The sequence below is a fragment of the Anser brachyrhynchus genome, assembly GCF_964034855.1.
Source record: "Anser brachyrhynchus genome assembly, chromosome: 3".
NCBI lineage: Eukaryota > Metazoa > Chordata > Aves > Anseriformes > Anatidae > Anser > Anser brachyrhynchus.
The window spans coordinates 23,561,750-23,585,121 of NC_137696.1; the positions used below are offsets into that span (position 1 = coordinate 23,561,750).

General features: G+C 41.4%; 1 protein-coding gene across 9 annotated transcripts in view; it reads left to right on the forward strand.

The window, feature by feature from the left end:
* The first annotated feature begins 2,136 nt into the window (after window positions 1-2,136).
* The window catches only part of RPS6KC1 (ribosomal protein S6 kinase C1), a 92,974-nt gene continuing 71,738 nt past the window's right edge, over window positions 2,137-23,372 (forward strand). For 2 of the 9 annotated variants that reach the window (XM_080585851.1, XM_080585853.1), the window contains exons 1-4: window positions 3,356-3,565; window positions 10,211-10,246; window positions 14,691-14,811; window positions 21,446-21,561. In XM_080585851.1, the coding sequence (XP_080441977.1) occupies window positions 3,461-3,565; window positions 10,211-10,246; window positions 14,691-14,811; window positions 21,446-21,561 (378 nt within the window). In that variant the 5' untranslated portion in view covers window positions 3,356-3,460. Of the gene's footprint in view, window positions 3,566-10,210; window positions 10,247-11,118; window positions 11,233-13,804; window positions 13,985-14,690; window positions 14,812-21,445; window positions 21,570-23,372 lie in introns of those variants that run through there. The other 7 variants (XM_080585854.1, XM_080585856.1, XM_080585852.1 and 4 more) reach the window with 7 other exon arrangements.

A 23,372-nucleotide genomic window follows, 5' to 3' on the forward strand; every position in this document is an offset into this window, starting at 1 on the left:
GGTCAGCCATCCTATGTTAAGAGTTATTCTTCAAAACAGGTATCTCCAAGTTCTCTGATTTGTAACTAGAAGCCAAGTTTTTCATGAGTCATTTGAGCTTTTGAAACGCCCTAGTGAATGGAGGCTACTGACTCACTGAGGGATGTTTTGATTGATTATGCTGAACATGAGAACAGCCTTGGTGGTTCAGCTCAGTGGTCCGCAGAGCTCAGTTTCCTGCTTTCTAAAAGTGGATAGCAGCAGATGCCTAAAGATGTGCAGAGACCGGGCAAATTTCAGCTGAATACTCCTGCATCTGGTTGTTTTGAGCTTAGCAGATTTCCTAAGACTGATGTGTTTGTCATTTAAGTATCTCTCAGTGACTCTCTCCCCCAAGTACTTGAACTTGGAAACTTTTTGCATCGACAACACCCTTTGACAAGTTCTGCAATTCTAGCCCTCATTATGTGACAAATGATTTTTTGTTATTTTTTAACCTCATTACTACTAGCTTCACTGGCCTTTAAAGAGACACTGAACAGTCCATTCCCATCCATCTTCTCCAAGCCAAACATGATTTCATGGACCACTATAATATCCCCTCATGTTATTTCTTCTTCCATGCCAGAAATTTCCAAACTACTGCATTGTTCCAAATGAAGAGGCTATTCTGTAGATCTGATCATATTTACTGTCCTTCTCCTGAGGTTTTCCAGTTCTAATATATGTATATTCTCTGGTAGATAAAGGAGATGGAAACTGTACAAAATATGTAAAGCTTGTTTCAGACATGGAGTTAAACAGCTGCAACATACGCTTGTCTTCTCAACTCCTAGTGGTTCTTCTCCATATCTCCTCCCACCAAATTGCTAACTTTTGAATTTTGAGTTAGCTATTAAAATTTAAATGAGGTCTATTGTATCATTCATTAGGGATTAATCAATGATGACTTCTATTCCACTGATTTCTGCATGTAGCATTAAAACTTCAAAGCTACCACATCTTATGAGATATTATAAGCAAGTGCTGCTTCATAAGCAAGTTTATACTGGAATTGGTTGTCTAATCATGTAGTATTAAGTATTGCACTGGAAGGTTGTATGAACTGCATGTACCAAATACATGCATAGTATATCATGTTGGAAATTGTTTCCACGTTTCCTTGTGCAAGCCTATTTTCAACCAGCTTTGGTTTTTGGATGTGGTGCCACCACAAATGTGATCTGAGTAGCCACAAGTTTCCTACAGCTAAAATTAGAGAAGATGAGAGTCATAAAGTATCCTCTGACATCATTCTAATCCCTTCATTTCAGATTTAAAGAAAACTCAGAGTATTTCCATTACTTGTACGTTAAAATTACTCCAAACAGAGAATCTCTTTTTGGAATGTCTCTTTCAATGAAACTTCAATTTCACTGAAAGGACTGTGTTTCACTGTAAGAATTTATGTTTCCTCTCTTCCCCATTCCTTAAGAAAATGTTCCCTGTGCAAAGTAGACAAAACCAAGCAATTCTCAGAGATAAAAACAATAAAGAATCTTTCTAGTAACTTGATAGCTGGGAATGCCAAAGTAATCCAAAGAAAATCAAGAGACAGGATGTTGTAAAACTCACATTTGTTTTGTTTCTGCCCTATGAGTTGTTAGGAACAGTCATTGTATTCTCCCACAGAAAAAATGACCTTCCTCTGGGGTTGCACTTTTCTAAGATGAAGCTGTATGTGGATACTAGAACACTTCTATTTGGAGACGGACCTGAATTTGCTAGGCTTTTCGGGGTTTCACGTGGGAAACCACTGTCAAATGATCTGTTTTTTCTGTCAGACCAGTCCAAGGAGAGGAACTGCTGGTCCACTCGTGCCTGTTTCTCTGACTCTGTGCGTTTGCAGGACCTACTTGCCTCTGGTACTCAGGTTGGAATTCCCATTGTAATAAGAATGAAGTCAGGGCAATGTCCAAATTAAGAGTAAGAGTACTCTTGTGTCCTGGTTCCAGTTAGGACAGAGTTAAGTAGCTTATAGTAGCTGGTAGGGTGCTATGTTTTGGATTAGGATGAGAAGAGCGCTGATAACATGCTGATGCTAATTGCTAGTAATAAGGATGAGGTGAAACTATGTAAGTACTTCCAAACAGTGAAATGCTGAAACTGCTCACTCAAAGGTGAGCTTCCAGAATGGTGCTTCCAGATCTGCAGAGGTGAATCTGATCTGGAACTCAGGATTAATATGAAGGAAACACCTTCATATTAATCCTTTCAAAGGAAACACCTGCTTACTATTAGTTTCATGACAAGAGTCTCTAATATTTTACAAAGAAATCCATTAAATACTTCTCTTTATGTCAAAGGCCTGCATGAGATCAGAGATATTAATAACCTGTTAATAGCGCTATTAATAACCTGTTAATGAGTAGCTGATTTTTTTAATAGCAGACTATTAAATGAATGAAAATACTGTGATAAAAACAAATCTTAACAGTTCAAATAACCTCAGTTGCGATCTATATTTGTATAGATCTACACTGGTACAGATGCCACTGCAGCCAAGTAGCTGAAGGTTCAATCCATGGAAGGAGAACATCTCACAGCACGAATTGCTCTTTTGGATTGCGGCAATATGCCTCTCTCCCTGAAGAGTTATATGAGACCTCTATGTGCACAAGAGCCCTGCTACAAAGAGAAGTCCAAGTACTGTTTAGAAATCTGGAGAAGAGAGGAAACATAAAGCAACGTGATTTAGAATCACAGACTCATAAAGGTTGGAAAAGCCCTCCAAGATCATCTAGTCCAACCATCCCCCTACCACCAGCATCACCCCCTAAACCATGTCCCTAAGCACCACGTCCAACCTCTCCTTGAACACCCCCAGGGACGGTGACTCCACCACCTCCCTGGGCAACCCGTTCCAACGCCTGACTGCTCTTTCTGAGAAGAAATGTCTCCTCATTTCCAACCTGAACCTCCCCTGGCGCAACTTGAGGCCACTCCCTCTACTCCTATCACTGGTTACCTGTGAGAAGAGGCCGACCCCCAGCTCCCCACACCTTCCTTTCAGGCAGCTGCAGAGAGCAATGAGGTCTCCCCGGAGCCTCCTCTTCTCCAGACCAAACACCCCCAGCTCCCTCAGCCGCTCCTCACAGGACTTGTGTCCCAGGCCCTTCACCAGCTTCGGGGCAGCACATGTGAACCCCCAAAGCCACCCGCGGAAGCGGCACACCCCATCCCGGGCTCCCCATGCTGCGAATCCGCCGCAGCCCTACCCAGAGGCACCCCCGCGGGGCCGGCCCTTGGGGTCGGCCACCGCACGCAGCCCCCGGCATCCCCCTGGCGACGCCGCGGGGCCGGGGCCGGGCGGAGCTCCCCGCGGCGGCGGCGGGGCGGGCCCGGCCGGGCCGGGGCGTGTCGGGGCGTTCCTGGGCGCCGCTTCCGTCGCTGTCGGGGCCCGGCTCTGCCCGGCCCGGCCCGGCCCGGCCCTGCGGGCAGCATGCTGAGCCCGCGGGAGCGCGGCGGGGACCTGGCCCGCTTCTACACGGTGACCGAGCCGCGGCGGCACCCCCGCGGGCACACCGTCTACAAGGTCACGGCGCGGGTGAGTCAGCCCCGGCCCGGCCCCGGTCCCCTCCGCTCCGTGCCGGCCGCCGCTGCCCTTCCCCTCGTCCTCCTCCGGCCCCGGGGTCCTGCTTCCCCTCCTTCCCGTGCTGCCTCTTCCTTGGGCGTTCCTTCTTCTTCTTCTTCTTCTTTTTTTTTTTTTAATTAATAAATCTGCGGTTGCGTGCGGATTGGAGCGCTTGGCAGGGCTGCTGGCAGGTCCCTGCGGGCCTCGGGCTGGGCAAGGTGTGGTGGAAAATCCCCCTCGGGGGGAGGCAGGAGGGAGCGACATGGGAGGCTTCGCTTAGCTGGGCTTCATCAGCCTCTGCCAGCGGCCTCACATGGCTTGTCGTCCCCCCAAACACGCCTTGGAGTTCATTTCCTTTCCTGTTAATTGCAGGGCGTGCATGGATAGCTTAAAAAGAAGCGACTCTTTCCTTCTTTCTTTATTTATTTTTTTATTTTTTTTTCCTTCTTCTCCCCAAGATCTCCTTGGAGAGGTGGCAGCCGAATGGCTCTGCCTCGCAGTCAGCTCCCGAGGAGAAATCAGCGAGCAGCGGATGTGCACCCAGCGCGCCCACACTGGGCACAGCTGTTTGACCTGAGGGATATTGGGACAGCCCCGTCTGCAGGGCTGCGGGTGCCTGGTCTCTGGTCTTCGGCCCCGTTTGGGTAGAAGAGGGACCGGGGGAATGAGAGAGGCCTTGTGGGAGAAGAAGGAAAGCTGAAGCAAATAACCGGATTTTGGGAGAGCTGGCTTGGTGCTCGTTCTGCCAAAGGCTCTTTCTGTTCCTTTGGGGAAGCTTCTTGCCTTCTTTTCTCCTCCATTTCCCTACTTAAGCCAGAAAGGGAGGGGGAGTAAGTGAATACTCTGAGATAGCTGCAAGAGAAGTAGGAGTTCAGGTCGCAGATTTGGTGGGATATACTGAGAGCATCAGAAAGGCTTTATTTGAATGACCTGTGATCCCAAAGTTACTGCAGCTGCAGATGTTCTGCCTACGAGATCTGCGTATTCATATGTATCCCTTCCCTTAACTCAATTTTTCACTTTGAAATCAAAAAGCAATTTGTTTTTACTTTTTTTTTTTTATTCCTGAACGTTTACAAGCCCCCCAAACACAAATATGGCACGTTTCAAATATTCTTTTTAGTCAAATGAGATGTAGTTTTTGTTAAGAGCCAGGAAAAGGTTGTTTTGCCCTGGGAGATTTTAATCTAAAAGGGAGAGATCAGACTGTTCAGCCCTTGCGGTTAGGGATGATGCAGTAGAGAGCCTCTCGATGAGGATTAAGGGGATGGATAGCAAAGCAGATGTCATGGGTGTCTGCTATCAACTGCCCACTCCGGATGATAGCATGGATGAGCTGTTCTATAGGCAATTAGGGGAAATCTCGGGATCGGTTACCTTGTCCTTATGGGAGATTTCAACTTCCTAGACACAAATTGGGGATATCGTACTGCCGTGACATGCAAGTCTGGGGAATTCCTAAAGCATGTTGACAGCAATGTCCTGTCACAAGTACTGAGCAAGCCAACTAGGAAAGGTGCCCTCTTAGATATGTTTTTTGAGAATAGGGAAGGCCTTGTGGGAGAGGTGACGTTAGGGAGCTCTTTTGACCATGCTGATCGTGAAATCGTTGAGTTCAAAATTTTTGGTGTAATAAGAAAAAAAGGTCAGCAGATTTGCCACCCTGGATTTTAAGAGAGCAAACTTTAAGGTATTCAGGGAGCTAGCAGTGTTCCCAGGGAATCAGCTTTAGAGGGTTTAGGGGTCCATGAGAGCTCCTTGCTTTTCAAGAACCACCTTCTACAATCCCATTGTGCCACAGGCCGAGTGAGTGGGACAGAAGATCGGCTTGGCTGAACAGGAAACTAGGACAGAAAAAGAAAATAGATAATCTCTGGAAGCAAGGTCTGGCTTCACAGGGAGAGTACAGAGCTGCAGTTCACATCTGTAGGCAGAAAGCAAGAAAAGCTGGTAGTGGCCGCTGTAGTGTCAGACAACAAAGAAGGCCTTTTTGTGTATGTCAACAGCAAGAGGAGGCCAAAGGAAAACATTGGACTGATACTTGGCAAAGATGGTCACCTAGCAAATAGGAGTGAGGAAAAGGTGGAGGCATTTAATGCCTTTTTTGCCTCAGTTTTTAATATTAATAATAGATCTTGGATTGCCTGGCCCTCAGCATTGGCAATCCATGGCTTGGGTTGCGATGACTTTCCATTTGTGGTCACAGAAATTGTAAGGGGCCAGTTGTATGAATGTTCATAAATCCTTGGGGCTGACAGGATTCACCCCCAGAGAACCGCAGGAGTTGGTGAATGTTACAGCTGGAGCCCCCTCCACAATTTACCAAAGGTCGGGGCAGCCTGGGGAGGTCCCTGCTGACTGGCAGCAGCCAGCACTACACCCGTCTGCAAACCGGGCATGAGAGAAGGCCCAGGAAACCACAGAGCTGCCAGTCGAACTGACAGAGAGAAACGTGTTCAGACTTGGCTGGGCGATGAACTGGCTTGTTGGTAGAGCTCCGAGGGTTGTAGTGGCTGGGGCTGTGTCTGGCAGGGAGGTGCTGGGCTCAGCTCCTGGGAACTGATGGCAGGATGCACAGGAACGGCACGGAGCTGGGCTGGGGCGGGTCAGACTGGGCATGAGGAAACATTTATTTACCCTCAGGGTGGTCAGACGCTGGGACAGGCTTTCTAGAGAGGTGGTTGATGCCCCACGTCTGTCAGTGTTCAAGAGGCAGTGGGGTAATGCCCTCAGTAACATGCTTCAACTTTTGGGCAGCCCTGAGGTGGCCAGGTACTTGGACTTGATGGTCTTTGAAGGTCCCTTCCAACTGAACTGCTTTAATTCCAATATTAAAAAGGTTTTCCTGAGGTAAAGACAAGAGAAACAGTGCCTTCAGGTGCTTCTGCAGCAGGTCGCGTTGGGCTGAGTGTGTGTTTTGTTTCTTTTTTAATGTTGGTTTCTGTCAGTGCAATAGGGAGTAATAGGAATGAGCCGAGACTTCTGCTTATTTTACTCTAATGACCTTGTTCTTATTGGCCGAAGACAGTTAAGATGCTCTGTGATATTTTTGTATCTGTAGATCTGTTCAGGAGCAAGTTGTGGCACGCAACATGTGGCCGCGTGTACCGTACCAGGCCGCGCAGTTCAGAACTGGGGAGTGTGCTGACTGTGAGGGGTGTCCTACAGAGCAAGGGGCTGATGGGTTTGTGAGCGGTCCAAATTAAACCAAGTTAACCAGAAATCATTAGTTCTTCAGTGTGTCTGGATGTCGGAAGTCCTCAAAGTGCAAAAATCTCTCTTTTATGCGGCAGAGCATGCGTTGGGTTCACAAATGTAGAAGTATAAATAGCTTTTGTCTCAGTAGGGCTCTATCTGGTAATCCGTTATGTAGTACTCGAAGTGAGGATTTGGAGTGTTAGAAACCGAACGGAATGATTCACAAATAATTCAATGAACATATCTGCTGCCCTCCCCTTTCCTCCCCTCCTGTTCCTCCCTCCTGTTCCTGCCGCGATCTGGCTCCACGGTCGGTATCACAGCACTACAGCTGCGTTGGCTGAACTGATGCGCAGCGACTTTGGGGGATCGCCAGGAAAAAAAGTGAGGTGGATCTTCCCCTTGCACTGAATACCCTTCGGACGGAGGCCTAGGGTACTCAGCATGTGTTAGTGGAGATTTCTGGTCCTTTCAGGGGCATGCAATTGGATACTTTGTGAAACTGCATTAAGTTAAAGGAGCTTTCTGTTTCAATGTTAGGATGGGTTAATTATGAAAGAGAAAACCACTTGTTTAGTGTATCCTAAGTGACGGGCACAGTCACCAATGCTACGGGGACAGAGAGGTTCCTTAGGGATCCTTGGCAGAAGGAGGATGCTACTAAGTTGTAATTATAATTGTGAGCTTTATTATTTCACAGGGTTTTATGACCAGCGTAGGTTAAGGTTCCTTGATGTTTGTTCTAATCACGCAGGACCTTCAAGGCTGGTGAGGAGCAGGAAAGGGGGACTGATACATGACTGGCTTCCCTACAGATAATGGCCATTTACTTTACAAAATGGCACTGGTTATGCTAACCATGTTATCCTGCGTTAGGAGCAGGGGATACTGGTCACGGCTACCCGTGCAGTCCCTTCTGAGTGCTAAGGTCTATCCTTATTGCAGATTTTTCTAAAAGCTTTTTGTTTAGGAGTCTACTTTAATAAAATAAAAAAAAAGTCAATATGTTCTGTGGTTTTTGCAAGGCATGTATTCTGCAGAAACTGACTGTGCATGAGTATTTACAGAGAATATGTATTTTATTTACTTGTAAGCAGTGAAATACTTGGAGTGCAGACAAGATTAAATGAAAATTGGCCTTTTTATACCCATTCCCAAAGGCTAAAAAACAGAAAGAGAAATCAGCAAGTCCTGATGCCAAGAGTATTGTTTGAATGATATCTGAGAATGTAGACTACTAATAGAAGTTCAGATAATTTGGAGGATTACAATTATTAATGATAATTAAAATTCTAATGAGTTACATTTGGCTATCTGCAGGAATAGGATAATCTGAAATACTTTGCTCAGTGGTGGGGTATGAGATCCTTGTAGGATCTGTGTTTTCACATCATAATGCAGTAGTTATGCATTGCTCAGCTCATTGGTAGGTATCCTAATGATATTTTTTAAATAGATGAAAGTTGCTTGCAGTAGAGATTTGCAGGAGCTGATTGCATTGATCCTTTTGGGAGGACTGAAAAAATACACTGAAAATCTGGGGCATAGTAAGATGTTTGCCAAGTCTTTAGGTTGGTTATAGGTTGGATTGAAGGGGAAGACCTCTTCTGGGGTTGACCTTCAGAAAAGGATATGAAGAACAAAGTAGGACAACACATAAATTATTACATACTGACTTAAAGTTGGCATGGCTGGTAGATATAGAAGGCAATGTAACATTAGAACAAGTGTGAAACAGGGCCTCTGGGTTTTATTCCAGATTCTTACTAACTGGCTGGGTAATTACTCATCTCTCTGGGTCTCCTTCTGCCCATCTGGTAACTTACCTAGCTGCCAGAACTGTTGTAAGGCTTTAACTAAAGGTGAACTGCAAAACAAAACAGTTGGTGTGTGCCCTTTGGTGTTCTTTTGTGATGTGTAGCCATGCCTGTGCTATCTTCTTTCTCCAGCTCTACAGGTTTGTTACATCGAATACACCAGCTATTGGAAAAGAAGGGTCAAAATATTTCACAAAGTGTACACGTGAACTGTCTGGTAGTGAGTGAGGGAGCAACAGCCCCAAGGTTAACATTCGGTAAAGTTGCCAAATGTGAGGTTACTCACAGATTTCCTCAGTGAGGAAAAGTTGAGGGAGGTTTTGACATTGTAAGCCGTGTTATAAGAAGAGGTCTTACTGTGCAATGTGGGGGAAAAAATTAGAATTGTGAAGGAAAAAGCCTTAGGTCTTTTGGGACCTTCTCTTTTCTGTCTTGTTTCCTCTGAAATGTGTGAAAGCTTACAATGGTCTGTGTAGTAAGGTGGTCTTATGCAATCTGGGAGGCTTCAGCTAGGATTCTTGAAAAATGGAAGGAGGGGAGTGAACAGTATGTTGTTGTCACTTAGCAAGGAGTAGGTGTACGTTCATTGACTTCCCTCTTGGACCAAGAGCTTGAGTGATGCTTGCAGTCCAGTGGGTTGGGATTTTAGCCTGTGGGGTGTGAGTCGTGCAAACTCCTTGCACTTGCCTATCTGTGTCACCCCTTCAAAATACTAATCATTTTGTGGGGTGCGAGTGTGTGGATAGTCTTAGTTTGGACTGAGAGTGCCCTATTTAGCTAACAGTAGCCTAATTATTTTGTTAAACAGCTTTGGTAGAATGATAGTGAAGGATGTACTGACTTACACAAGATAATTGCAGTTATGAATTAAAGATGCCTGGTTGTGATTGATTGTGCGGATATGCTCTTATTGCTGTTTATAAACCCAATACAGAACTTGGATTACAAAGGCTTTTGCGATCGATATTTATTTAAAGAAAAAAAAATCCAGACAAAATACATTTTTTTTTTTTTTACGGTGTGTAGCCAAGCCTTGTTTTCGCTGCAATTTTCCTCCAGACAAAGTCATTTATAATTAATTAGGCAGAGAGTGTTTAAGTAGAAACAAACACGCAAGGACAGAGTCCGTCGCGTGCGCACATTGATGGCTGTAAGTAAAGTGAAAATCCTGTCTTAATAAATTCAAAGCCTTACACCTCACGACGAGGCTGTGCATAATGTGTATTAAGCCAGGAACAGCCTTGATTAATTCTGCTTATTGGGAGTAATGTGACCCCAATATGAATTAACAGGAAAAGACTGGGAAGATGATGGGGGTGTGTGCTGTGTGGCTTTGTTCTGTGGGATGCCTTCTGTGCCATTTTGCCTAGCACGTGCATCTGTATTTCTGGTAACAGCAACTGTCTGTGCTGCTGAAACTCCTTACCCTGTTGTATTTGGATATTAAACTTCTCTGAAACTAAATGAAAACACTTCTGCATGCAAGGAGGAATATGCAACTGTTTGCCTTCTTCCAGATTTTTTGCCTCAGCAACAAATCATTGTGTGAATCAGTTTGGAATAGTAAATCCAAGCACTGAACGGTTTTTGTTTTGCCTTTCAGATTGTTTCAAGAAAAAATCCAGAGGATGTCCAGGAGGTAACAGTTTAAACTTGTGCAAATGTCTGTTTGTGTATTGCATTATGCCTTTTGAAGTATCTTTGATGCAATTTAGCAATTTCTGTGTATTTTGTCATCCTAATTGAGCATACTTTTTTTTTTTGTATGTTTCCATCTGTCTTTTGCTTTCATAGTCGAAAACAGTAGTGAGTGTAACATGTTGCAATTCTGCCCTTGGTGATGAATCCAGACTTGAAACAAAGTGTTAGGGAGTAAAGTGTCTTTTGATGACAAAATGGCTTTGAAAACTTCGCAAGCTCTTTTCTCAGGGCTGGAATTGGCAAATTGATGGCTACTTAACTCCTACCAGTATAATTAGAGATCAGTCCGCAATCCAAGTCTTAGGTCTCAGCTGTAGGTGTTATTCTCCTCTTTAACCAATACTTCACGGAAAAGCCTACATCATTACTGTCTATTAGTGAGCAGGGAAAGTGGAGGAGCATAGGAGTAGTTGAGAGAGGTTAGACTGCAAGTCGTATATTAATCCTGCCTCTCTGAGGCTCCTTAACTATTTTCCCATGATGTACTTTTATAAAACTTTTGAATTGCTTGCTCTTTGCCTCTTCCAAAAAGGCTCTGAATAAGGGTCTGCTGTATTCTTGTGCCTCTTTAAAGCCTCAAAAGACTGTTAGGAACCATTTTATTGAGACAAAAAATGCATCATGCTTTTCTTTCTTGGTTGTTTTCAGATTAAAAATCTATTTTTTTCCACTTGATTTCTTCTGGACTAATGACTTGACATTGTTCATACTATATTATGCTATGTACATGCGTTATCTTCCTTCAAAAGCACAACCTTTTGGCTTTTCAGACATTGAGTAACATATGCATATGTTGAATTTCTGGTGCAGTCTCGTACCACAGTTGAGGAGAACCTGGATAGTTGATGAAAGAAGAGCCCATAAGTGAATTCATTGCATCTCTGTATGGTCAAACATGAGTTACTGATTAGTGGCTTGGCAGAGGTGAGAATTGCCTACTACACCTAATACCCCTTTGTTGCATCCTTCTTTGAAATCTTGAGGATCAGACAAGCATGAACATTCATGCTTTTGCCACTTTTTTTTTTAATCTATAGAAGATTAAAGTAGTTTATCCGAATCGGACATAATCATGGACCTAGTTTTAGACCTGCATTATTGTAGCTTGTAGCTTGATGTTCACCTTTTCCAGGGAGACTCCTGGATTGAGCCCACCCATGAACACACTCTGCCATTACCTTAATCTTCATTTGTGGGAAAAACACTTTATAGCAGCTGTTGATGAGCCGTTCCTCAGGAAAAATATATTGTGTCTTTCAGCTAGTGTATTGCATGAATATATGTTAATTAGTTGTGAAAAAATAGCAGAACGGTATCCTTTAGTCCTTGCTTTAGTTTGTAGATGTAGGATGCCTTGCAGGATTCCACATACTCTAGTCAGCAAGGAAACGTAAATGTGCCATGAACTTGCTGATGAGTGTCCTTTTTCCACACTTCACTGCATTCAAATTAATTATTTTGCATGTGATAGCATGGTAGCTGTGGTGTTGTGATTCTGTTATAAGCAATCATCTGAACAGCAATACCCTAGGCAGTAGTTGCTGTAAGGATGAATTATAATAAGGAAACAACATACATTGGGAGCTTTTCTGTTACACTTGCTTCCTATGACAGCAAAAGAATTGTGGGCAGTCTTTGAGAGAAAAAGAGTATGCTCCTAATCTGCTCCCAAGAAAATAAATTGACCTCAGTTTTCCAAAACTGCTCAATTAGAAATTCAACAGACAAAATTTTGTACGCACACCAACCCTCTGGCTTTACGATCTGTCTTGTGCAACCCCTTCCCCTAGCTGTACAGAACCACGTGGCTGTGCCTGCCTGCTCGTGCAGAGGCCAATTTAATGGCACTGCTGTGATGCTACTACCCGCGTTGCAGATGTGCAACTATACGTAAGGCTGTGTACTGTAACCTCAGTTCTACTCGCCAGTTTTCTGTCACGTCTGTTAACTGCGCTTCAGAGTACAATCCTTTAATACACGATCTCTCCCGCTACAGCCAATTACAATTCAAGACACCCCCAACTGTTCTTGCTGGGACAGGAAGGAAGATAACCTTGTAAGGGCTTTCTTCTCAAAAGGATGAAGTTAACGTGAAGTTGTTTGTGGAGGAGTTAATAGATACCAAAAGGCTAGTGGCCTTCATTTCAATTTCTTTGCTTCTGAGCGTTGATGGTGGCAACATGGCATGCGAGGCAATTGTAGCCAGGGCAATCATGTTTTTTTTCTTTTTTTCCCCCTCCCTCCCCTATACTCATTCACAGAGGAGAAAGGGTTGTTCATTGTGGAACACAGGAATTGGATGAGTTAAGAGAGGTCTGCTGGCTCTAGTTATGACAAGCACCTTATTGCACTGCAATTCCAGCATATGTTTTATGATGTACTTGCTGTGCTTTGTTGGGCCTGGAAATATAATCTGTCCTTCCTACAAATCTGACTTCTAATGAGTATGTTAGAGTGGGAGCTTTGCTATCTTTGCTCAGCTGCATGCATGCAAAGGCATGATCTCCATGAGCTTGTGAAAGGTTTCAGGATGACCTTCATTCCTTTGCTTTGTAAGCTGTTTGTGGGTATGTTTTCTCCTCTTGGCTACTGAGAGGTCGCTTGCAGCAGCAGACAAATAATACTTTTTAGTGGAACAGAATCTCATGCTTTTATTTTTTGGCAGCTTTTCACATTGTCTCTGAGTACTGACAATACAGTAACTTGATGTTTTGAGACTTTGCTGTCTAATGCAATTTTATGTTTTATATGCACACTTTAAGAAGTACTAATCATCATTTTCTGGATATTGGCATTGATGGAAGTACAGTATTGGAAAATTATTGTTTCTGAAACTGAAATCACTAGTTGGCCTTTTTGAGAGATTCTGGTTTTTCCTACCATGCCTGTGGAACTCCATCAAATACTAGTTGTAACTAGTCCTGGATGCGTGTGCACGGTAGGTGGGGCTGAGTCAGGACTGCTACTTTCTGCATAGCAGAGTTGATAAGTTGGATGGAGTGTTGCCATATTAAAGCTTTCAATATACTCTCTGACAGTCCTGTTACCTTATACTTGCATCCTTCTGTAGATAGGACTTGCATCCACTGACAATTGGAAGGCTTCTGACCAAAGTGCTATCAAAACCAACCAACCAAAAAAATAGTAATCTAAAATGAAACCTTTTGCTTATCTCTAAGTCTGATTTCCTTGAAAAAAGTAGTTCTACAATTATGATTGCTCGTGAGAACGCAACTGGTTAAATCATTCAGTGAAATATTTGGAATATTTTAAATGGTATTTAGTTGTATTAACGTAGTTGAGACATTTGACTGATGGAATCAACTTTTGAATTCATTAAAATCCTTTTTTTTCCCTTTCTGCACTAATCACTGCACATTAGTGTTGAGTGTTATGATGACTCAGTGGGTCTAACCAACAGTGAAGCCACAATATAAAATGCCTTTGTATTTTCTTTTTTTTTTTTCTCATCCTGATAGCAAACCTGTTAGCAATCAAGTGTAAGTTTTGTTGCTCAGTTCTTTTCCTGGCCTGATTTTCCTGCTGGGTTCTCCTTCCTTAATGGAAGGATACAGAGAATGGGATGGAAGAAGGATAAGGTAGATACCTGACTGGGAGGAACCTGCCTGGGAGATGACTACTTCTTTCTGAAAAGGATAAATCAGCAAAATCTGGTGTAATGAATGCTCTCCTTGCGTTTCTGAAGTCAGAGATTTTGTCTAGATTACAAAAGGGAACATATTCAATTTTTGATGAGAATTATTATTAATAAACAATTTTACATGGGGGCTTGCATTTGCACATGATCAGCAGTTTACATAGGCACATAAATTATGAGCTAATTTGCAGTTCTAGGTGCTTCATGCTCTGCCTGTAAGAATTCCTCTGTCCGTAAGACTCCATAAGAATCCTTTACCTGTACTGATTTTGCTTTCCTCTTTTTTGCTGTTGTGTCTCTCCCCTGTACCTGCAGCTGCGCCAAGCACAGCATGCTGTTGAGTGTTGGATAGTGAAATGCTCCTATTCGGCTCTTTTCCCCCTCTCTTACTGGTTCCCTGTGTAGCTCTGGATTGCATTGTGGATGAAACAATGCTGCTTTTGCCCTCTGTATTTCCTTCATTCAGCTTTTACTTAATATTTTGTCTGTACACTGTAGTCTTGTTAGACAAAACGAGGGTTGGGGACAGATAATGAACCAATGTAATTTTTTTTAATGATTGTTACACTTGGCAGTTTAGATTGTATATTTTTGTTGAACATATAAGCTATGAAGGTAGCAGTCTGATTTGCTTAAAAACATATTTGTGATGTGAACAATGAACATACGTGAACATGGTTGTGATGACCCTCACTAATACTCCCCTCCTCTTTCTCTGCTTCAGATAGTCGTTTGGAAGAGATACAGTGACTTTAAGAAACTGCACAAAGATCTCTGGCAAATTCATAAAAACCTATGCAGGCACACAGAACTCTTTCCACCTTTTGCCAAAGCCATAGTGTTTGGTAAGCATGGTTTCCTCCTGAATTGCTGAAATTCGTTGATAACTCAATATCCATAAGTACATCCTGTTTTGCGGCTGCATGGAGAAATATTTTCGATGTGCTTTTAGTGCTCAACTTTTTGCCTTGTTGTGAATGTCTTACCAGTAGGTATGATGGTGTCACAGCTTGATGTTTTCATTAATCGTTTAACAGGACGTTCTTGCTGCTTCCATGTTAGAGATGTAAGCTCAAACATTTATTGATGTATATGTTCTGTATCTGTAAAACATACATTCCCTGTTTTCAGGAATATGTTGTCTGTATTAGCTTTGTGAACAATGCTTGAACAGTGAACAAAGATTTTCATATATAAGCTGTCTACTTATCGATGAGTTATAGTAAGATGCCAAGTAGTTGTTGAAGAACACGTTTTTTATTTTAGGAATTTGATTGTAATTATCAGTTGTATCTAGCTACACTTTTGAGATCAGTTTTACATATAGCCATTAGTTATTTCACCAAAACCAACACATAAGATGATTGTGACTCTGCGTGAGAAGTATATGGTGAAAAATAATTAGCCAAAAAACCCTCTCATTTGATCCTGAAGTTTGTCGTCATGAATAGATAATGGTGGACTTCCAGCAAAGTGGTGTGACTCTATATTAAAAAACCTCCTGAGTGTTAATGCTTGAAAGAAAATTAAAATTTAATATCACTTACGTAACATTGTTTGCATTTTGGGCCTTATGTTAGTATTACTGGATAAGTAACATCTTGAGCTATGCAGAGCTCTGAAATACATTGAGAACATTTCCTACAAACATGAAATCGACATCTTCTCAAAAAGTCTATGTGTGTTTTTGTTTGTTTCCAGTGTCCTTCCGTAGGTCATTTTTTGTTTTAAGCATGTGCCTTTCACTGATTTTTAAGCTTTTTTTTTTTATGTGTAATGAGTTGTGTGGTTTTTAACATTTTTTGTTCATCCAGTGTGCATTTTGTACTTTTCTTGGTGTTTTTCATGTACCCTCCCCAGCATTTAATCTGTGAGTGTTTGTTTTTCAAGTTTTTTTTCGCATGCATCTAGTATACTTTTTTTGCACATTTTCTCCCTGTGTACAATTTAAAATTTTTGGCATCTATCTAGCATGTCTTTCTGTGTATTCTTGCATGTATAGCATTTTTCAGTTGGGTGCGCTCTTTTTTTTTTCTCTGATGTGTGTTTTTTGGCACTTTAGCAGGTTTTTAAGCAGTCAGCATGCATGTGTGGCATGTTTCCACATTTTCGAAGGGCAGTGTTTTTAGGTGTGTATCTAGCACATGCTTTTGCACGTTTTTTCCATTTCACGAGTTACTGTGTTTTAGCATCCAGCATGCATTTGGCATTTTTGGCATGAATATAGTCCATGTTTTTGTCCAGTTTTCCAGATGTCGCATGTTTTGGTGTGCATCTAGTGTGTTTCTGCATGTTTTTTTCGATATTAACATTTTTTTGCATGCATTTAACACATGCTTTTTTGTCCTTAGTGCTTTTTTCCATATTTTTCTTCATTTTCAGTTCTTTTTGTATTGCATGTTTTTTATTTTTATTTTTTTACGCTTTTTCAGTAAACGTCAAAAAAGCAAATAAACAACAAAAAGCCCACAAGTCTCTATTACTTTGAGATAGTCGAGCCTGTCAGTTTGCAAAGTTCCCAAACTGAGGTTGTTTTGTCCCACCATTTTGTGTGACAGCACTGTGGCACTGTCCTGCGTTATGGCATTGTAATGGTGTTTCCTGGCAGCCCTCCTTTGCCTCAAGTGCTAGAGAAGCAGTGTGAAAATCCCCTTGAAGCAAAACCTCAGCCTGGAAAGCACAATATTCCCCATGGTTTCAGGATTTCAAATTCTGCCAGACTTCTAGTTTTTGCTACTTAGTGGTACTATATTCTTGATGACTGCTGCATGTAGGCATGGCATTGAGATCTTTTAAAGAATATACTGACATAGTCAACATGAAGTTAGCTTATAACCTAGGTCCAATTTGCCCTGTCAGCTCTGGGGGGTGCTCAGCCTTAACCTCTTGTTGTGTGAGAAGGCAAGGACGCTGAACTCTGGTGTAGACTTTTACACAGCTCTGCGCAGAGAACCACAAATTCTTACATTAAATTGTCTTCCACATCAGTTACGTTGTACCCGGCTACCGTGAAGTTCTACTTTTGCTCATTTATGAAGTTGGAAGTGGAGTAAGTTTCAGTGCTATGTCAGAACTCGTGCACTAATGGTTAGAGACCGTATTATTTCATCTTGAGATGATTTTATCTGCTTTATAAAGGAGAGTGCTCATTGGACAAGTTATTTACAAGCTGATATTTATTTGCAAGGCATAACTTAATTTCGAGTAGGAGATAAGGTAGCTGGTCATAAGGGAGAGAGAGGGGCAAAAATAAAAAAATTGGGGTTCAAGAGAGTACATACTTCTAATGTCTTAATTTTAAATTGTCAGAAATGCAAACTTGCTAGCTGTTAGTGTACTACCTCTGTAAGCCAGGGAAAAATTGAGTGAAATCCCCTTTAAAAGATGTTCTTCTTTTGGATGGGATGAACAGAAGTGACCACAACCTATGTTGTAAGAGAAGGAAATCTACAGAAATATTCAATGTAGTTACTGACAAAAGGCTCATTGAAATTAATAACATACTAAACACCTCACTACATCTGAATGAAGAATACCGGAAAAAGAAAGTAACGTAAATAAATAAATAAATAAATGATTTGTACATAGTGGAAAGGAACAGAAATGCCTGACTCTTCTTCAATTTAAGAAGAGTTATTTTAAATTTAATTTAAGAAGAGTTTATATAAGTAATCTTTATTTAAAGAATAAAATGTTCCTGTTGATCCGTACATCTCACTTCTACACACAATAGGTGCTGTTTTATTTTCATGTAAAGCATTTATCTTCAGTTCTAATACTTCTTGTACTAGAGAAAAATGGAAACTTAGTAGATTCTGGGTTTTTGACAGACTCGTTTTCAGTTTTGCTCAGTTAATGGTGGGCTGCAAGGTCTACCTCTGTTAAGATCTTTATTTTTCAGGGTGCTTTAACGAAGCATTTCTGCAGTGTTTCTGTGGTGATGTTCAATTTGTCCCTGTTTTGAAACTAGGTACTTATTAGCATTGCTAGTAGTTGCTGTCAACATAATTCTATTTTTTTTTAAAGTACATATGTTTTAAATAATGTATAAATATCATTCTGTGGACAGTATACAAGCGAGCACTATTAGTTCTGACAGTTGAACTTGTACTAGAAGTGTTAAACCTGAGCAGAATCTCCAGTGCAGCATTCAGAGTTTCAGGACGTGGTGTGGAGAACTGAGAAATATTTTGAAAACGAATATGCTGTGCTGCTATATTTGGTACAACCAAGGATGTGCCACGTCTGCAGAACTGAGTTGCCTTGCATGTTTTACACTACAGCTTTTGAAGATTATAACATGCAAATGCATGTATTCTTGTGCTGTTATAATAGAGCTGCCTACATCAAAGCAGGAAACTTGTTATGGGTGGGGAAAACCAAATAATTCTACTTTTCCTGTGCTTCTCTTGAACCTTTTCCACCCATCTTATGGAGGAGACATAATGACCTTGAGCATGGGAATCTCAAACAGATCTGGCTGCTAAAACTTCTCTGAATTGTTACGCTATTATGATAACTATTTGTGAGAAGGGATTACTCTCATTCCCCAATATGCATCAAAAGAATTTCTTCAGTATTTTCAAACTACTTTTTTTGTTGGCAACTTTAAGTATGTCCATATGTTGGGTGTACATGGCATTTTACCAAAATACTGGTAAGTCTGTACTTAGTGTTTCTTGTATAACAACTGCACAGATGTGCTTGGATATTAAAATAAATAAACAAAATACTCCTCCCCTTTCTGAATTTATTTGACAAAAAGAAGAAAAAAAACACACAAATACTGATAATGTTTGTTAGCAGTGAGTCAGAAAGATCGTTCAGGTTATAGTAAACTCAGGTAATGACCTTTTGGGCTTGAAAATACCAAATGAAGGAGCGTATTTAAGAATGAGGTGTCGTGTGGAGTTGGAAGTCTTTTTAGAAACTGAAACACGAACACAAACCTTGCTAGGTGTTTTGTTTTTCAAATCTGCTCCAGAAACAATGGTGGATTCCCTTTCTGGGAATTTGCATTTGGTTTCTGTGTGAATAAGAAATTCTAGATGGATCATTGCTGGAGCAATAGCCTAATTGTGTTTAGCGTTTGTGGTATGCTGAGGTTGTGCTTGAGATCTCCTAAAACTCTGTAAAGACATGATCCCTCTAATGAAGTTTTCACTTGCCTAAAAAGAATAGTGGAAGTAACATTGATTTAGATGTAGGAAGACTTCATGGTTGAAATGTTTGACTTGTCAGATGGGTTTCTAAGTACCTTTGAAAATCTGGACAAGAAGGGGGAGATTAATCCAAGTGTTGAGCAACAGAAGATTGCTTGGGAGTAGGAGAAAAGGAGATGGGAAGGAGTTAGGCAGGGGTGGCTGGGAATGAAACTGCCACAGAGATGACGATCTGTGAACAAACCAGCGCTGAGTAACATTGTCCCTTCCTGTGAAGTTCTGTAGTTCTGTAACTGGTGGTCCTCTTAGTGGATCATGATGCTGATGAGATGGAAAATGTGACAGTGAATAATATTTCAATGGCTCTGTCCAAACATTCATTTTTTTTCTTATTTGTGTTAGCTCAGCTTAGTGTCAGAAAGTCAAATGTCTTGCTCATGTGGCTAGCATCAGCTACATTTGAGAGGGAAGGTGGCTGCAAACATAATTATATTTGTGCAAAGTATGTGAAACAGAAGATGAGGAAGAAGAAAAATTTGTTATTGGTTTCAATGAAGGAGTAGAAGGGAGAGAGGAGAGGTCCCTGGGAAGCCAGGAACAATGTCTTGTATACAACCTGTGCAAGTCATTCATTTTGTAAGTTTCTGACATTGTTAGCTGCTTGTTTCTTTGTAATCGATTTTCTGTTGCATTACATCAGTGCCGGTGTTATTTTGTAGATGAATTTAACTGATCTGTGTTGTGCTTTATTGAGGAAAGTTGTTTCTTCATGCTGTCTTGTTCTGCCTGCAATGAAGCAAAGGCCAAAATGCGCCTGCAGTGTTGCTGTGAAGATACATGAAGCAAAACGAGCAGTTTAATATAGCCACATTTCAGTATTGCCACTGAGTGTGGGAGCATTGCCTTTGCCTTCTTTCTGCTTGCTTGTTGCCCACTCTTTTGTATGTCTGCTAAGGTTTGTACAGCTGAATGGCCAGGGTGAACAAACCATGGAGCTGATCCAGCTGAAAATTAGCCCAGCAATGTCTTGCCTTTAATTTCATGGAAAAATAACCTTAAAAAGCTTTGTTTGTGATCTTCTGAGTATGTATGTGTCTTTCTAGTTTTCTTTTTTTTTTTTTTTTTCTGTTACCAAATGGGTAGGAGCTATTTACTTGAAGAATTTCTGCTTTGATACTTTCTTCTGGGACTATTTTTTTTTTTGCTTGATCTGAGTATAAATGACTTTTGCTTCTGTATTCATTGTATCTTTTTGTCCTCTTCAAAGGTGAATGCCACGGTGCTGTTACAGGTGATTCTTATTTTTCTGGTCATGCTGTTACAGCAATACAGTTTCTTAAACTTGTCTTCCCAGTCCTTTTTTTTCCCCTCTTTATAGCTGTTTCAACTATCTGTTCTATTCTCCTCCAATTATTACGGTTAACCTCTGTCCTTTTCCTTTTGTAAACTCGTAACTGTTTCAACAACAAAGTGATGTTGATATGAAAAGCTAAAAGAAGTTGTGTGCAATTGTGAAGAATGTGGTTTTAAGGTAGTAATGCAAGGGTTCTTTCTCCTGAGAAGCAATTCTCTGAGGTGAGCTGCGGGATTGTTTTTTAAATACACATGTATTTTCTAATTGGCATGTCTTGGGTGCTGGGTAAGGAAAAGGAAAGGACCATACATTGCAGTGAATGAGCTGCCTCCCAGCCCTGATTACCTCCCGAATCCAGGGGGAGATGAGACCCTGTCTGCGTGGAGCTACTTCAGAGGGAAGTTTCAGTGCCTGGTGGCTTCACTGTCTCCCCTGCGACTTGTCTCCGTAAATGGCACCTTGGGATTGATTATCTGTTTGGGGGCTTTTAGCAACTTTTAGCAACTTCTACTTTCTGCTCATGTCGTGCATTGTTCTTGAGAATCCGTGAAGAATGCTCAGCGTCTTACAGGATTTGGGCCGTAATCAAGGCTGACACTGACTGGCGTATTGTCAAATTGTGCACGTATCATTGCTCGTTAGATAACACTGGACATCCGTTAGTGTCTCTTGGCTAATCAAGAGTGTTGCCTCACATATTCTTACGATGAGAGGGTGAAAGATTCTTGTCGTAGCTGCCAGCTTTCATCATCTGAGTGGATTGCAGAAGACGGTACTCTAGGGACGATAGAGAACAGGAAGTTTGAAGATTTGCTATGTTCTCCTGAAGCATTGGAATGACTTTCATAGACTCAGGGAATTGTCTCCAGAAGGTTGCTTTTGTCTCTTTAATTTATTTATACGTAGTTGGTGCTTATTATTGCTAATTACTTCTAAAACTGTCAATCCACATGTCTGTTTCAGGGCGATTTGATGAAACCGTGATTGAAGAAAGAAGGCAATGTGCTGAAGATTTGCTGCAGTTTTCTGCTAATATCCCTGCTCTCTATAACAGCAAACAGCTTGAAGAGTTTTTTAAGGTTTGTTAGTATTTGTAGGAGTGTTTGCTTCTTATTGATGTGAATAAAGTACAATGCTGATTCTGCTTTACTTTATAAGCTTCAGAGTTACCACAAGCTGATCTGATGCGCTTTGTGAAGTGACTGGGAGTTTTCCATTCACTCGAGAAATCTAGCTTAAAAAAAAAAAGAGGCATATCACACCTATGAGTTGGGAAGTTTTGTGGGAACTTTGGGTGACGGGATTTGGAATTTTTGCGTATTGAATGATGAGCAAAACCAGTGATGTTAAATATAGATGTTCTTGGGAAGTAATAAAAAATATTGTTACTATTTCTGTATTTTATGCAGTTGCTTATAGTTTCAAACTAATGAAAGGAAGACTGAGTAGACTCTTTTCTTGCCCTGTTATGGACTGAGGTCCATGATAACAAATTTGGTATATGACTTGTCAAACATGCTGCTTATACAGAGATGTGAGAACCGTTCACCAGAATACAGTTTAGGACAATGAGCTGATCCAGACTTCCTTTTCATTACATCTGAAGGAGTTTGTTTTCAATAGTTCTTTCAAACCTCTTTATTTTCAGTATGTCGCTAGCGTGCTCTGACATTCTGCAAACACATAAGCATAAATTTACTTGTAAGCACCATAATAACTCCCTCAAATTAAGGAAGTGCTCATCTGTTTGAGACTGGGATGCGAGTGTATTGATGTGTTTAGTGTATTTAAATGGTAAATGTGAAAGCAAAATTACAGAAAAGCATACAAATTCTCACTTGTTTTCATGATACAGTTATTGCAAAACCCTTTAAAATGCTTAAGATAATTTTCATTAAGCTTTGGCAGCAACAATGAATAGGAGACCGAAGTAGAATATTTTACTCTTCAGTTTGTTTGCACATGCGCTTTTTTGGTTCTTCGGAAATATTTCTGTTATGTGCTTTTTGGGTACTTTGTTCAGAGCTCACTTGCCATCCTTTGCTTAATAAAAGTATTAGTTTTGGCCTTCCACTGGACCTTTTCTGGCTTTGTAAGGCAATGAACAAACCTAGAAAGGCATTCATTTTTACAGGAGCAAATATATCTACAAGGGGAATTATGCAAGTGTAATAACTTAAGATCACGTGCTAGCTGATGTCATTTTCCTGTAAGAATGCCTTAGGTTTTGATCAGTCACCAACTCAGCCAGTGTCCTTCAGCTGTGCTCAGGAGTGGTTTTGTTCTGTTTCAGATTTCTGTGTCAATAGCCATGGAGAGGTAGACTTGGACAATGAGGTCTTAGAGACAGCTGAGACAGCTGAAGGAAATACCGTGTGTATCTATGGGCTAGCTAACATGGGAATGTGCTGGGCTAGTTCAAGACTGATTAGAAATGCCTGTTTATAACTCTGCCTTGGAAATGGTGCAGTTTCTAATGAAATTGCATGGAAGGCATGTTAATGAGAAGTGAAACAGAAATTAAAAAAACAATGACAACAGCAATGAACATTCAGATGTTTTCTTCTGAAATTAGTTATTCCTACTTTATTTACCTCTAAAGCTTTTCAGGTTTGAGAGGGACTAATATCACCCTTATATGCCAGCCCTGGCCTTATCGTCCTCATTTGTCCTCTCTTGACTATAACTGAACTCACCATGGTGGGTGGGCCATTGATCTAATCCACCAACGATCCTGCACGAAGGACCTGTTGGCTTAGGGAACACCGTGGAAGAGCACAGACTGAGTCACAAGAGAGCAGGAGCATCACTGTTCACTCCATGAAAGCTCTGGGCTTTGCAGGCAGACATGCTGCAGACTGTATGGTTCAGGACTCTTGTTACTCACCGC